The sequence below is a fragment of the Falco cherrug genome, chromosome 13 (assembly GCF_023634085.1).
Source record: "Falco cherrug isolate bFalChe1 chromosome 13, bFalChe1.pri, whole genome shotgun sequence".
Classification (NCBI taxonomy): Eukaryota; Metazoa; Chordata; class Aves; order Falconiformes; family Falconidae; genus Falco; species Falco cherrug.
The window spans coordinates 20,772,019-20,787,536 of NC_073709.1; the positions used below are offsets into that span (position 1 = coordinate 20,772,019).

At 38.9% G+C, this 15,518-nt stretch overlaps 1 protein-coding gene across 4 annotated transcripts in view; it reads left to right on the forward strand.

Annotated features, from left to right (window-relative positions):
• The window catches only part of THADA (THADA armadillo repeat containing), a 161,805-nt gene that overhangs the window by 123,130 nt on the left and 23,157 nt on the right, over positions 1–15,518 (forward strand). For 3 of the 4 annotated variants that reach the window (XM_055725408.1, XM_055725407.1, XM_055725409.1), the window contains exons 32-36: positions 1,928–2,340; positions 2,670–2,791; positions 4,188–4,260; positions 7,127–7,271; positions 10,401–10,532. In XM_055725408.1, the coding sequence (XP_055581383.1) occupies positions 1,928–2,340; positions 2,670–2,791; positions 4,188–4,260; positions 7,127–7,271; positions 10,401–10,532 (885 nt within the window). Of the gene's footprint in view, positions 1–1,927; positions 2,341–2,669; positions 2,792–4,187; positions 4,261–7,126; positions 7,272–10,400; positions 10,533–15,518 lie in introns of those variants that run through there. The other variant, XM_055725410.1, reaches the window with a different exon arrangement.

A 15,518-nucleotide genomic window follows, 5' to 3' on the forward strand; every position in this document is an offset into this window, starting at 1 on the left:
GTGTGACATAGGCATTAATGCTAGTTTATGCTATGACGCCGGTATGTAATGCCAGTCTGTTTGGAGGGGTTTTAGAAAACGTAGCAAATAAAATATACAAGTTTGCATGTTACGAGATGTAAGCCATCTCTGTCATCTAGAGGGTTATGATGTTACATAGGTTTGCAGTGATATTGCAGTTTCTTTGACTACAACAAGCCCGTTCAGAAAAGAAACTGGAGTGAAAATATGAATGACAGAACTAATGGTTAGGTAATATGTCTGACAATCTTTTAAAAATACCAAATTTCTTTGAAGCTTTTCCAGCATTACTGAGAGCACGCTTCTGTCTTACATGCTAGGCAGTGTACAACCATGTCAAGTTTCTGTGTAAATGTCAAACAAATTAAGGTGGCTTTGGAAGAATTTGAATATGAAAGGGCAGGATGTTTAACTGTAAATAGAAAGCTTGGGGGAATGTCTTAATGGGCAACAGAATGAATCCATGTTTCTGTTGCAGTTTCATGTCAAATTCAGCAACTTAATAGTAATATTTGGACAGGCTTTTAGTAGTACTTAGTGCTTATTTAATTATAAATTGCAAAGTTACACGGCAGTGAATTGTCTTCTTGCAGATACTGAAGAAATCTGAGGAAGCTTCCTTTGATCTTTGTATTTACTTTTAATGCATTCTGACATTTTAAACTCCCTAAACTTTCAGCATCCCTTAACACCAGTGGCAGTGTTCTTCTGTTCTGTGCTTCTTCATGATTTTTCCCTTACTTGTATTTGAATTTTGTGGGATATAGCATATTAATTTCCTTGCAGTACAAGCTATACAAACATCTGAACTGGGCAAAAATCTTTGTTTCCATATTATAAAACAATTCATTCCAACTGACAATGGAGGACAAGGTTGAGCTGGGGGCTTGTGAGGAGAATGTCTGTGTGTGTGTGAGGACTATTGATTATTTTTTTTTTCCTTTCACTTTGTGTTAACATTGCCAATTTTGCTAAAGCCTGAAATCCTCTGGCATCACAGATAGCAGTGACCTTTTTGTTCACTCCAGGAGGTAGCCAAGCACTAAAGAAGATTCTTGGGCTCTGCTGTGCCATGTGGGCAGGTTGCACCATTCTAAAGGGCTGAAATGTTCCTGTGCTGATACGTAAGAGGAATTAAAGTGCAGCTTCTTTTTGTCTTAGCTGTGTTAACTGTCCAAAGGTAATAGGCATAGGAAAAGCATACTGGATTTCTTAATCAGTAAATTCTTTAGATTGATACACACATGACAGATCTATTTATGTAGGAGGGGCGTAATAGTAACATTTCTCCTGGTTTCAATTGCAGCTGGGTAGTCTGACAGACAGCAATTTCTTCAGTCTGACCTCTGATTTTAGAGCTATTCTGTCAAGGATAATATGATTGCATGATTGTCTTTGGTACTTTTTGAGGTTTCCAAACCACTTGCTTTTTTTTTTTTTTTTTCAAAATATATTTAATACAATATAGTTTATTTGTGTTAATCACTTTCTACAATGGTAGTGCAAAGCATTACAATTTGCAAGACTGTATTAGTAGCTTGATTAAAAGAAATACTTATCAAACAGCTGTAATTGGAAGAGGTGACAGGCAATCTACAAAGTAGTGCAGCATTTTTTAAATTGTTTGAAGCTTCCATCCTGTGTGTTGAGCAGTTTATAGTTTTTGTAAAGTTTGTGTCCTTATTTCGTTCTATGGAAATATGAATACACGTGATATATAGGAAAGCTGTTTTATAATTCAGAATCACTTTAAAATGGAGGAGAACTATGTTTTCATTTCATGCCTGATTTTACCTTGTGATACCTTTTGCATACCTGATGTTTTTCAACTTCAGAATCACTTCATCGTCTGGAGCAGATGATAACATCATCTGTTTGTCACTACTTAGTTTTATTCTCATTTCAGGCATGCAAATGTTTGGATTTTGGGCGGAGATGAATGGAATTATTTCAGATTCTGAATTGGTATCTGGTATCCCCTACTCATCTGCAGTACCAGGACTGATACAGTATCTTCAGAGCATCACCAAACTTGTAATATCAGTGCTGTCAGTAACTGCAGGTCCTGATGTCCAGAGCAGCAGTTCGCCTGTTGCAAAGAAAACAGTCAAACCATCACTGTCAATAGTTCATCTCCTTCACTGTGAGTTTCATGAAGTACGTCTGCTTGCATTGGAAGCAATACTGCTGTGGCTGAAACAAATAAATTCCAAGCAGATCGCAGAAGGAGGAGGAGGTGTAATGTGTTTACTCATTGATTTGGAAGGTACTCTGCTTACAATGGCTCTGGAGGAAAAGAATCTCCAGTGTTTTTGCAAGGTAGGAGGGTGCTTTTTTAATTGACATTTGGTATGTTTTCAGTAAATGATATTCTTATTTTTTGAAAATATATTTTGAACATGCATGATGTTTTTCAAATAGTACATGAGTGGTTTGGTTTTTTTCACACTGAATAGGAGCGGTGCTATAATTCTGTAACAGATGTTCTTGTGTAAAAGCAAGAACTTCCTCTTTCCTTTCTGAGCACTGTCAGTAGAGGACCTTTGTGTTCTTGAACTGGGGTTTAAGTCACTGTTTTATTGATCTCAAATGTACACATTCATGTTGAGATTGTTTGTAAGTTCTTTGTTTGTGAATTGTGTGTGCAGGTGCTGGAAATTCTTTATAATATGGACCTCAGAAATGTGCTTCCTGAGACTGAACACTCTATAAAAATGAATCCAAATGAGCTCTTAACCTGGAGTTTAAACATTGTAGATACCTCCGACAGGTATGGTCCATCATGCACGTTAAAATGCTTACATGTTAAAAACTTTAAATGTTGAAGCATTAATTTATTGCGTTTGGACTATGTTTTGATGTAAAAATCCATGTTTCAGAAAAGTGAGTATGGCTGATTTGAGTAAAGAGAGGTCTTGATGAGAATTTTTCAGAGCAGTTAGGCATGGATCTGAATTACTGAAAAGGCCCACAAGTCGTACTGGCAAGCACCCTGTAAATGTCCAGTAATACAGTCCCTGAATAAGAAGATACTCTGGCTGTCAGATGATAGCCAGCGAGCGTAGCTCTTCCTGAATGGTAATTGGGAAACACCTTAACATATAGAATTGATGATCCAGACATAGGTCATTCACTGTGAATCTGTCATCCGTCCTATCCTGGTTTATCTGCAGACGATCTCTAGTAAGAATGACAGATCTGATTTCCCTCATTGGTTTGGCAGAAATGGTTGACCCTAATCCTTACAGTTTGTGCTCCTTAATCAGACTGTAAAGTCAGCAGAAAGTGCTGAAAATTTGGAGCCAGTCTGGAGTTTGAACTGAATTAGAAACTGTGTCCATCCATTCGTAATGGAATGGACAAACAGGTTTGAAGTGTCCAGTCTCTAAGGGCAAGACCATCCTGTTTCTAATAGTCTCTTTTTTTTTTTTTTTTTTTTTTTTTAAGCTATATAAACATTGCACCCCAGAGTTACTAATGCAGAATATTTAGGGTATAGAGTGTAGAACAGTGTTTTATAGCTGTGCATATTTGCTGCTGATTTGCACTAAATTTTCCAAGTTTAAATGATGATGTGGAGTGTTTATTTCTGGAATGAAATGAGATACTAGTATTAAAGTAACACTGACTAGTGCTGTTAGAGGGAAATAGCTGAAATAGCAGACCTTACTGCTCAGGTGTTGCCATTCCTGCCGGTAAGACCAGCCCTTCAGGAGCCACAGTGCCTAGCTCTGTGTCCTTAGACCCTGCTGGGTAGCATGGAGGCTCAGGAGCCAGCAGTTGGCATATTCTGCACTAGTAAGTTTTCTAGCAGCTGCAGAAGAGATGTTCCGGGAGCTTAACACCAGCTTGAAGAGATGCCTTTGTTTATCATTTAAAGTAATATCTGTCTGGGTTGACTTGGGTTTCATTTTCAAATATGTTTTTCTATGGGAAGTATGTAGATGGAAAAAAACCACGAGAGGTGGAAGAGCATATTTCATTTGTGTATCAACTAAAAGCTTAACTAACATCAAGATCTCTAATGTAAAGACTGACTGCTCAGCTTGCAAAATACCCATTGGTAATAATTGGAAATTAAGACCTAGCTGTTCTTTTTTCTAAAAGGGGAATGATGGCAGAAATAGCTGCTTTTTTTTTATAAGTCCTTTACCTTGTTTTCTCAGCTCTGAAGTTCAAAGCATAGCTCTGAAATTTGGCTCCAAGTTGGTTATCCACCTTTTGCAGAAGCATCAACAGGTAAGGGAAGCAGCTGCTTAACAGTTTGTAATTACAGAGTTTTGGTGATTGAGTAACGTTGCTTCTTTTAGATGGAAGCCCCAAGCTTCTGTTTTCTTGTGTCATTGCACCTTTTCTGGCATTATATCTTCCTGGCTGAATACGCTGCCACATTCTGCGATGAAATGGCCATGAATATCATCTCAGTATATCACTCTCAAAGTCATTTCAAGTTAAATACCTAAGTAATTTCAACTTCTGAGAGCATCCAGAACAGTCACTGTAATGCAGGAAGAGAAGTGCCTACAGTGATTAACACATGTACTGAATCCGGTCCATTTACTGCGGCGCAGCTTTGTTGTGGTTTGTGATTGCTGGGCAGCCAGCGGGGGAGCGGGTCCGAGGGGGAGGCACGAAGCTGAAGCAGTGGTTGGGTGCAGTTCCCTTCCTCACAGTGTGACCTTGCCAAGTCTCAGCCTGAAATCACTGCCTAAGCACACCAGCCTGTTCTCTGCGTGGAGTTTCTCATTGAATTTCCTCTTGAAATTTGTTTTTCAAACGCTAGTGTAAATATAATAACCCTTGTAAAATTCAAGGTTCTGTGTTCTCCATTCCTGTTTATAGACTATTTAATTTAGATTTATAGCAGCACAAATTACTGGGTCAGGTTTCTTTTGATTTGAAACTGTCAGTCTGTCATGTCACATATGCATGTGTAGAGCAGTGTTAAGGCAGCTTTTAGTCCTAGACAATTTTACTTCTTTTTACATTTTCAGACAAAAAGCACTTAATGGTTATTTTACAATAGACTAAATTCTCTTGACATGTTTTAAAATGAAGATTTTTTTACTTATGTAGCTGTTATGTTTTTTAGAATATGCAGCAGAATTTATGTGTATTGTATACTAATAATCTTGTATCATTATAAAAAAGGAAGCTACAGATTCACACACAAGACTTGGGAACATGAAATATGATGTTAACTTTTTATTTAAAAAGGCAAAATGCAAAGACTTCAAGCTTTAAACACTGAAATAACCATATAAACCTGGTTTCGCAAATAGATGTGAAACATGTTATTGTTCTGAAGTTTTGTATTAATTTACAAAGAGGAATTAATGAAAAATGCTGTAATAATCTTAACTGCAGTAATGCTAAACCAGCTTTCTCTAATCATGTAAGTCATGGGAGATCTAAGACAACAGTACAGAGAGTGCTTTCTGCTTTGTAAAAGAGCAAGTACATCAGTTTTCTTTCTAAATTCTTTATTTGGGTTTGCAATCAGTATTTGCCTCTGTAGAAGGGATTGTTTCTTTTCCATAAGGTAAAAGTCCAGTTCTGTCTTGCTAGACTGTCCGTGTGTCTGTTAAAATTTTGAGTAATTTGTAATATCTTGGGAGATACGTATTTTTTTAACCCATTACAGAATCTGTAGGACATGTTCTGGTGCTGTCCCTTTGTGCAGTGCAGGTACATGGCCACGTACCATGCAGAATGAGGCAGAGTGTGACCGAGGTTTCATTTATCCCTCGGTGAGTCCTCCTGCGCTTCTCTGCCCTTTAGCTCAACCCACTTTTTCATTGGTTCTCTTCTTTACCTTATTTGTTGTTCTGCTTTTCACTTCCTTTAATTAATTTAGTAATTTAATTAAAAATAAGTAAAAAAGGAAAGAAAGGAGAGAAAAAAATAAATCAGTTGCACATACCTCAAGCATCTCCAGGTCGAGCTGGTGCTGCTTTTCCTGTTGACCTGTGCATGAGGTCCCAGTCTGTTTGTTGGTGGGTTATTTTGTTGTTTTTTCCTCTGGAGCTTCCTTCTTATAGCTGTAGCACACACTTGCTTTTGGCTGTGCCTGGGTGCCACCTCCTGCAATTTGCATCTTCTGTTATCAAATCCGCGCATGGGGTTCCTGCACCTTGACTGACCAGCCACCCTCCTGAGTGTGGTATTTGCAGGGGATCTCAGGTCTTTCTTGGTCACTTATGGAAGTTAGGACTTTTTCCAGTTATGGCCCAGCTTTCCCAACAGACGTCTTGGAATTGTTACTTGAGTTATGGATAAAATGCACATTACTTTTTTCCACACAAAAAAATCTAGTAGCTGTCACTACACATCAGAAACAGTCGAAGCTTTGTCCCATTATCACTAAGTAATAGTTTTCATAGCATACATCTGAGGACTAAATATTTTCCAAAAGATGGCATCTAAAATCCAAAAGATTTTATTTGAACCAGGAAATTTCTCTTGGCTGTTCTTTTTTCTAATTCTTCATGGTTTAGGACAGTGAGCTTTTCTGTTTATCAGCTAACATGGAGGTTCCTTCCATGCTCTGCATGCATGTGCTATCAGAACCCAAGGTACCTCAGCAGTCTTATTAAAAAAAATTTCCATCCCCAGTGTCTGCAGAAGAGACAGATGGAGCTGCATTCACCCCTTTACCAAGCATTGTATCATTACAAAAACCTAAGACTGAACTACAGTTCATATGCTCTTTTCCAGATACGTGTATGTGTCTACGTGTAGGATGCTTCTGATAAATGCTTCTTTTTGTTATAGTCCAGTATATTTGTCTTTGGCTTGCGTGTTTAGAATGACTGAGGACACAAAGATATGCTTTGACTTGTGTGATCATTGGTGAGCCTGGTGTGAAGGGACAGAACAAGAGAATTGCCTATGAGTACTGCTCTGACTAAAAGAAAATCTCCCATCTTAACTATCTGTGACATAGTAAGCCAACTTTTGCATGGACATGTGGAGTTTGCTGCCTTTTAAAAATAACCTGCAATTACTGATGTGTAGTATCCCTTTGGCAGCCCATAGTTTGATGTGATGGTAAGTGGTAACACCAGATTGTACAGCATACTTCTCACAGGTTCTGTTCCTTCAGATTTCAGCAGCAGTCCTGAAAAAATGGGTTCAGCTGGTAGTTTATTTTTGTGGAGATGAGCAACAGACAGAGATGCTGTTAGCAGCAGCTGAAGTTCTAAGAAGTATAACGTCATTCCTTCTGATCAACGAGAAGCTCATTCTTGGTGAGTAGTTTGAATTTTCTGGATTTTTTTAGATGAAACCCATTAATACATGACTTAAAATGTATCATGTACATATATATGTACCCACAGTCAAAACATGTAATTACATCAAACAGGATTTTGTAAAAATTTTAATAGGAATTAATTACAAAACAGACTTACTTAAACTCTCGTACAAAAAGTACATGTGCAGAGCCTCTTGCAATAACTCTGCAGAAGGGGGACATGAGATGCTGTTATGTCTCCAGGCCACTATACATTGCTGATTTACTGGCTTGCCATTGCTCTCTGACTTGAACTTTTCTAAAATACTCTATTGGTGATGTGGACATACTTATAGTTTAACATTGTGAGTGTAAATAAGCTGTGGTGGCTGAATGTTGACATTAAAGGGTTCAGTCTAGAAATGAGGGACACATTCTACTATGAGAATAATTAATAATTGGATCACATTGTACCTCCCAGATATAATATTTTTTTAACATTAAACTGTCTCTTTAGAAAACAAACAAACAAAACCCCACACAGCCTTATTTAACAATACGTTACTGACTGAGAGGAAAAGCTAAATGAAATTCTGTGGTCTGTTGTGCAGGAGACATTGGGTTTTTTTCTTTTAGATTTTTTTTCCTTGCCTTCTGTGTACAGAGAATAAGGGGATTTTGTGACTAAAGGGCCAAGAGATATGCAAAAGTAGGTAGTGATAGACGATAAAATATTTTGCATCCTGAAAAAGACAGGCAGCTCTAAATACTTCTAGTTTCTGTATTTTATTCCAATATAGTTATTCACATGTTTTTAGTTTGAGTAGCTTAAGTCCATATATATGGACTAGATACAGATTTTTTTTAGATGAGAAGAATGGTGTATTTCTTAAACTGTAGATAGTGGTTTTTAAAAAGTCAGCCATTTATTTTGAGATGTGTCTTTTAAGAGATGTTGGCAACATTTATCAATGCTAAATCTATTATATGAAGTCGACATAGTACTATTAAATGTTCATAGTATCAACTCTGGGAATCTTGAGTTCTACCACGTAGTTAAAGCTCTTCATAGGACAGACATTACAGTTTTATATCCAATGAAAACAGTAGAGGTATTTGAGTGAAAAACTCCCAAATGCTGTGCTTCTCATCCATCCCTGGTTTGGATCTGGTCCATAGCTGATGGAGAGCAGAGGAAACTCTTTGATCTTGTCAGGACAGTTGCTGGTTTCCATGCTTTCCAATTGGGCAGATGTGGAGGTCTGAAATAAAATACAGCAGTTTGCATCCTGCATAAAATCTTAACAAAGCAAAGAAAAACTAACAAACAAAACCCAAATCCTCCCCAAACAGCCCAGAAATGAAAGTCCCAAGGCCTCACTGGGCAAACCATCTGAATTAGCTCTTTGCTCTGGAAATTGCACCAGGGAGGAAAGATGCAGAGCCAACTCTCCATACTACCTAGAATTGTCAATGTGGGGTTCTTCACAACTGTGAAACTGTCAGTATTGCAGTGAGAAGTTCAGCAAGTCAAGGGTGTGAGCTGGTGTGTAGCTGTGGTGATATAAACCCAGAATCATTCCCTTAAAGTTAAAGGGATTATGCACATATAAACAGTTTTGACTTTCATGCCTTGTTCTGCATCAGTTTGCTTAACCACATACAGTGGCAAGTAGAGGTTAAAGAAAATTGTGGTTGTATGAAATGGAGTTGTAGTTATTCCCATAAGCTTCCATTAAGTACGTTCTTAAGAGGAAGAAGGTAAATGCCATCCAGTACATTCTGGATGACCCCATTATCTCTCCATCATATTGTTTGAGGGTTCAGAAAAAATCTCTCTGGAAAATCCATTGGAAGACTTCCATCTCTCTCATAGGTACAGCAGAAACTTGTCTAGGTGGGAAAGCTAGCCGTTGTGTCTAGAAGGGAATAATTCTGCCAAAGCTGTGCCAGTATAACATTATTGTGTGTGTCATGCTAGAAAAAAGCAACTTCTTTCTGAAATGATTATAGTCCATGGTTTTCCCACATAGGGAAATTATATGAAATACAGGAATGCTTCTTCTGCCTGTGTAGTAAAGCCTCAAGCAACTAATTTTGGCCAAGCAGTGAAATACAATTAATTGTCTGGCTAGCCTTGTAGTGCAACCTCTGATAGACCTGTTGATAACATGCTTGAAGAAAACCAGCACAGCAATGAAGCACTGACTCCGTTGTTCTCTGTAATCAGCAGAAAGTAATATCTTAACAGCTGGCTGCCTCTAAAAGAGACCTTCCAGTGAATTGCTTTAATGAAGGTGTCTAAGAGCTGAAAAGTACTGCAGCAAACCTATGAGTACAGCCTTGGGCCTTCAGCTAGTCATCCCGAGTGTGCCACCACTAAATGGCACAAGGGTTTGCAAGTGGAGTATGGCTTGTGAGATGTGAAGTGCCACTGGGGTGGTACGTGGATTCTGCCTGTTTGGGGTTTACCAGATGAACACCTCCCTCTTGGCAGTTATCTCTGATTAGCCTTACCTGTGTGCAGATAGTTATGCCATGAATTAAACCTGACTTACTTCCAACAGATAGTGGGTATAAGCGTGGCAGGGCATGTGGGTGAGTGGTGGGGTGAGGTGGATATGGGAGAAGTAGATGATGGGTAGGTCCCTGGGAGGTGGGATTGTTTGCCATTTCTGCAGGGAATAGCATATGTGGCCAGCACTACTGGCAGTATCTGTACAAACCTTGGTTTGGCAGCCCCAGCTCCAGGCAGATTGCAACAGCAAATCCATGATCACAGTGTGTTGGTTGATCTCCAGGGGCAAAACTTTTGCAGTTGCCAAACAGGAATTCTGCATTCCTAGAAATGGTAGAAAATTCTGAACACCTATGACTTAAAGTTGAACCTGGATGAAGAGAGATCTGTTCTTTTGTATGTTGCCCACTGTTTAAACCAAGCTGAGTCAACTCCCTAGATAAAGTTCACACGTGTTGAAAATGTTTTGACCATATTGCCAGCTGTCTTCCCAGTGGCTTGCCAATGCATTTCTCCTGCCCCATGTTTCAGTGCTTCACTGCATTTGTTGCGTTTAGGTGTGGAAACAGAGCTCTGTGAATGCATGTAAGAAATAGAATTCTAATTTTTCTCCATAAAAAAACATAGGACTGTCTGATACCCTTGCTATGTGGAAATGTGTGGTTCTACTGCTGCAGAATGAAGATTCGGTAGTACGGGATGCTGCAGCTGAGGTTATACAAGTGGCACAGTCTGAAGAATGGAGCAGTAAAGGAACAGGTGTGTGAGCTTTTTTTTACTTTTAAGTATATTGGATATTTGGGAGACAGAAGTATTTCTCTGTTCATCACAAACTTCTTGCTGACTGTAAAGTGATCCATGCATCTCTTATAAAGACATACGATGGAAGGTAACAGCAGGTTATGAAGTTTGACACCCACCATGCTTTATTATTTTGCTTTTTCTGTTCATGCTGTAATTTGCATATTGTTAACATAGGTATGTAAAAAAGACAACAGCAGTATTCAGCTTTATGGTTCTTGCTGTGATGAGTCAACTATCTCATAATTTCACATGTTGGAAGTTCTTTAATATGAGCTGTGGTCTAATATAATGCAGTGGAAGACGCTCTTTGAATCCCGGTCATTATAATTGCCAGATCCCAGAGAGAGATAGGAATCTGGAAAACAGGATTCAGCTCATTGATTCATTATTAGACTTTGAAATCCATTTAGATCCGGATCAACAAAGACAATCCTCAGCATACCCGCAATGTGCTTTCGAGGATGTGGGCCTTTTTGTCTGCATGCCCTAATTTACTCAACCCTATTAATTTTTAAAATAGCCACAAAACTTGAGTAGGCTTAATTAATTAACTTGCTTCACTTTGAGAGTCTTTGCTGATGCATTCTTCCATACGTTGTGAACAAACTAGAATTTGCTACCAAATTCACCTCTCTCTGGTGGTCCCTATTGGTCCATGCTACTCAGTAATGCCTGTACCGATTTGTCTGCAGTCAGTTCAAATTAGTTAGCCACCTCCATGTGAATTTTGCTAGACTGGAGATAACGCAGCTCTGTGGTTAAAAAAAAAAAGTCAGAAAAGGCAGTAAAAATATGTGTTTGCCACTACTGTAGATAGAAGTAGCCAGGAATGCGCTCATGTGGTGGATGTGTTTTTGAGCTGGCACTGTTCAGGCACAGTGCTGTGGGATAGGGGCAGGTAAAAGGAGGGATGTGTTATGGATGGCTTTCATCTGCCTGTTAAATCCCACAGCTCTGACTCCAGCACTGTCATCACAGCTCTGGCAATTTATCTAGTCCCAGCTACAGCTCACTTGAGTATCAAGAGGCTCTGCATGTGTGTGCTTCAGGTCCCCAGTGCTGCTCTTTTGGGGGGCTTCCTCAAATGTCTCAAGATGGTACTTTCTTTGGAAATAATACAATGCTGGGTTTTTTCTCTGGCTTCTTGTATCTTTTCCCTTCTTCCTTGCCATATCCCTGTACCAAGGGATACTGCCCTGTTAACTGGATGAAGGCTCTGTCCTACTAATTAATACTAAGGTTACATCGGTGCTTGCTGTTGCATACAACTTACCAGTTTGTACAGTAGAAGTGGCCATAATTGAGGAAATAACATCATGATTGTTTTTTATTTGCTATGTTCCTAATAGGATAGGGACCCCATCCCCAAACTTACGTCAACCCCTTAGTTATACTTAGCTGTGCCTTCCTGTTCTTTCACTTAAATGGCTTTTAATGACATCAGTGTCTTTCATCTGTGACTAGCAAAAACTCTGATTTTGGAAAGATGGAATCTAGTTTCTTTCCACCTCCATTTTACATTACTATTGTTCCCTCCTGTGATCTCTTTTTTCCCCACTAAACTCCTTTCGCTTTCTGTGCTTTGATGTCTAGCTTTTGGGGGAGCAGGGCAAGGAATTTTGCCCCTGTGGCTTTCGTTTACAACCAGATTAAAATAAGCTTACCTTTGAATGTTGTTACTTCCATTTATCCCCTTTCTTCTAGTGTGTACAAGAGAGTGTGCAATGTGTTTGGGTCTGGAGTTTAGACATTTTGGGCATCACGAGTGCTCTCTGTCCTGACAATTTTTAAATTATATTCAAATATCTACTACTTTTTTTCTGTTTTCATATCATGAAAGTCTGCTTTTTCATTACTGCACTGATTTTAAAATATCTAAGCTGATACACTGAAATTCATCAGAAGCTATAAACCAGCTCTATTTAAACATTTTATTTGATGACAAATTGCTGGATATCTTACACTGACTTTTCATGTCCATTATAGGATGACAAATAAGTACTGTGATCCAGCAGTTTTATCATAAGATCAGAAAAAAATACGACTCGAGATCAGGAAGAGGAATGGATGTTTTTATGCATTCTGTAGTTGTTTCAGTTTTATTTCATTGCCATTACCACTAGCTAACATGAGAGAGTAAAGAGACTATTATAATTTCAGCTTCACTTGTGCATCAAAATTTTTTATGTCCTAGTAGCCTTTACATTTCTAGAAATACTGCACTGTAGAAATAGATCATGGTGTGTTTCACCTTTTACTGCTGTAACTGGAACACTGCTCACAAAATCCAAACACTGGACTTGCCAGAAATTTTGGCACTGGCATCATTATATCCGCTCCACAAAATCCTCTCTCTCGCTGTGCAGACAGCCTGTAAGGCTGCCTATAGAGGAACTGTATTGTGGGTTTAGGGAATCAACACCTTAAGTGTTTCATTTATAGGTGGGATCCAAAGGAATCCCTGATTGTAGCCTGACAGCTGCCCCTGACCTTCATACATGATACAAGCTGGCATCTGGTTTTCCTGTGGAACAGGGTATGAAAGGGTGTACGCTTGTGTGTAACAGCCGGACCGAGGCTGAGTTTGTATTCTGCTTCAGCAGAGTAAGATGGGTGAAGTTGGACTGTTGTTAATAAAAACAAAGTTATTTGCATAGATTGTTCATATAGTTGTTATAGGGCATTTTTCCTTCAGGTACATGTTGCTGAATAACAGTGCAAATGTGTAGCAGTATGATAGTGTCAAATAATAGGTACTTTCAGGTCATTTATAGATGGTGAAACTGGAGGCAAATGATCCTGTTAGCATAGTTTCACTTTCAGTAACAGCTCCTCTCTTTTGTAACGCTTTGAAATGTTACATGAGCTGCTGGAACAGAGTAGGAACTTGGTTTCTTGTTATTCCCTCATGGCCTTTAGTGAGGGCAAACCCCCCAATTTCCTCAAGTAACTAATCCATGCAGCTTTGGATCGCTCTGATTATGAGATCAGTAACCTTGCAGAATCTGAAATGCAGGGTTACAAATGTGATACAAGAACCCTGTGAAAACTGCAGCTCCCATTTTTGCTTGAGAGGAAAAAAGCTCACAAGACCCAACACTGATACACAGCAGGGCTCCTATGCTCGCTCTACCCTGCCCTTCACCCCCCAAGAAAACCCCTACAAAACCTACTATTTTTTGTAGAAGGCAACGACTTCCACTGTTACCAGTAGAGTCCATTTTTTTAAATTTCTTTTGTTCACACAGAGAAGCTTGATTTACTTTTCTAATACGTGTAAAAGCTCATAATTAGGAGGGGAAGTTAGTGAGGTTGGCTGACGGCAGTCATTTTCTGAGCAGAGCAGGTCAAACAGAATCCTGTCTCACTAGAAAGGAGAAAACCTTTTGTTTTCCTTGCTAAAAACACCAACTTAGCAGGTAGTTAAGGTTTTCCTAATATCTTGAACAATATAAACCCCATCTGTAACTCAAGGTATTATATATACACACTTTGTTGTTGTTTCCTCATGCATTGAGGTGTAAACTTCTGGGGGATTGTTTTATTCCTTTTAGTATGAGGGAGGGTACAGGAAGTATTGTGTTCAGCGTAAATGTAGAATAGCTGCTTTGAAATCTAATTAAATTAGTGACCCATGGCTGTGTAAAGTCTAGACCTATTCACAGCAGCATTTCTTATCCAAGAGGGTTTACTCCTTACAAGAAAGAAGATCATTAAGTCAGGGAAACAGGAGTTTTCTTTCTCTGCTGATGATCGCTTTTCTGAATATCCTCAAAAATTCAAGTAACTCAGTGCTAGAACAAAAACTGTATTCCTCAGTGTCATTTTCCTCTGTGTCTTTTTTTTTATCTAGAGAAGTGTTACCTTAAGTAAAGTTACGAGCTTGTCAGTATTAGAGAAGTTTGAATAAACTGGGTTTTACTATTATAGCTAAGCCAGTGCCATTCTGTAAAATTCTGTATATAATAAAAGACATTTAGTCAGCTAAACCTTTATGTTGGTGACTTACCAAATTAACCTTAAATGAGTTTAAGAGCATTTTTAGTGTTGTCAGCATTAGCACCAATTTAGCTAGAATTTTAGAATTAGAATTTTAAAATTTTGCTGAATCAAGCTTAGATGAGCAGTTAGATTCGGGAATTTGAGTAAATCTTTTGAAAGTGCCCGAGTGATTTAGCAGCCTAAATATTTTTCTCAAATATAATTCAGGCCTTCAGAAACCTTCTGCCACATTTAGAGTGAAATAGCAGTATTGCATAGAGGTGAGCAAGTTGGCGCAGGGGCTGGAGGCTGCGTGGCTGTGGCAGAGGGGAGTTCAGCACAGGCTGGGTAGGTGGCCCACGCTGAGCACCACCATCACTGGGTGTGTTGTAGGATCTTAGTCCAGTGTTGTTGCTTACTTCTTGAGTAATTCTGAGAATAAGATTGGGGCCATAGATGATCTAGCCAGTTTTGAACATATTGCTGATTTAATCCATTGGACAAAAATTCAGGTGTATGAATTTTTTTCCTTCTGTTCCCATTTCACTTGCTTAAGAAATAGGCAGTAGATGAGACTTGTGCCGGGAGTTTCTGAACAGAAGGCAAAGCAAAACTCTTTTTCTTCTCTTGATGGTTGTTCCCTTCCTCATAGATTCTACTTTTTTAGCTTCAGAAAAAATAATCAGTGAAAAAAAAAAAAGTCTTATTTTCTAATTCACCAGTATTGGCTTAAAGATGCTGACTCCCCCTTTCTGAGGGACATCGTCTCGGGGAGGGGGTGGCACTGTTCTAAGAGCAGCTTGGTTCTACAATTGTTGTGGAAGTCTTCATTGCTGGCTACTGACCTGCGGTTTAGTGGCCCATAGTATCTCAGCCCTGGCTTACTATATCAGACTACATGCATGAGGGAGCTTTTGGGCAACTTTTATTTTACTTATTGACTAGCGAGTATAAATGTGA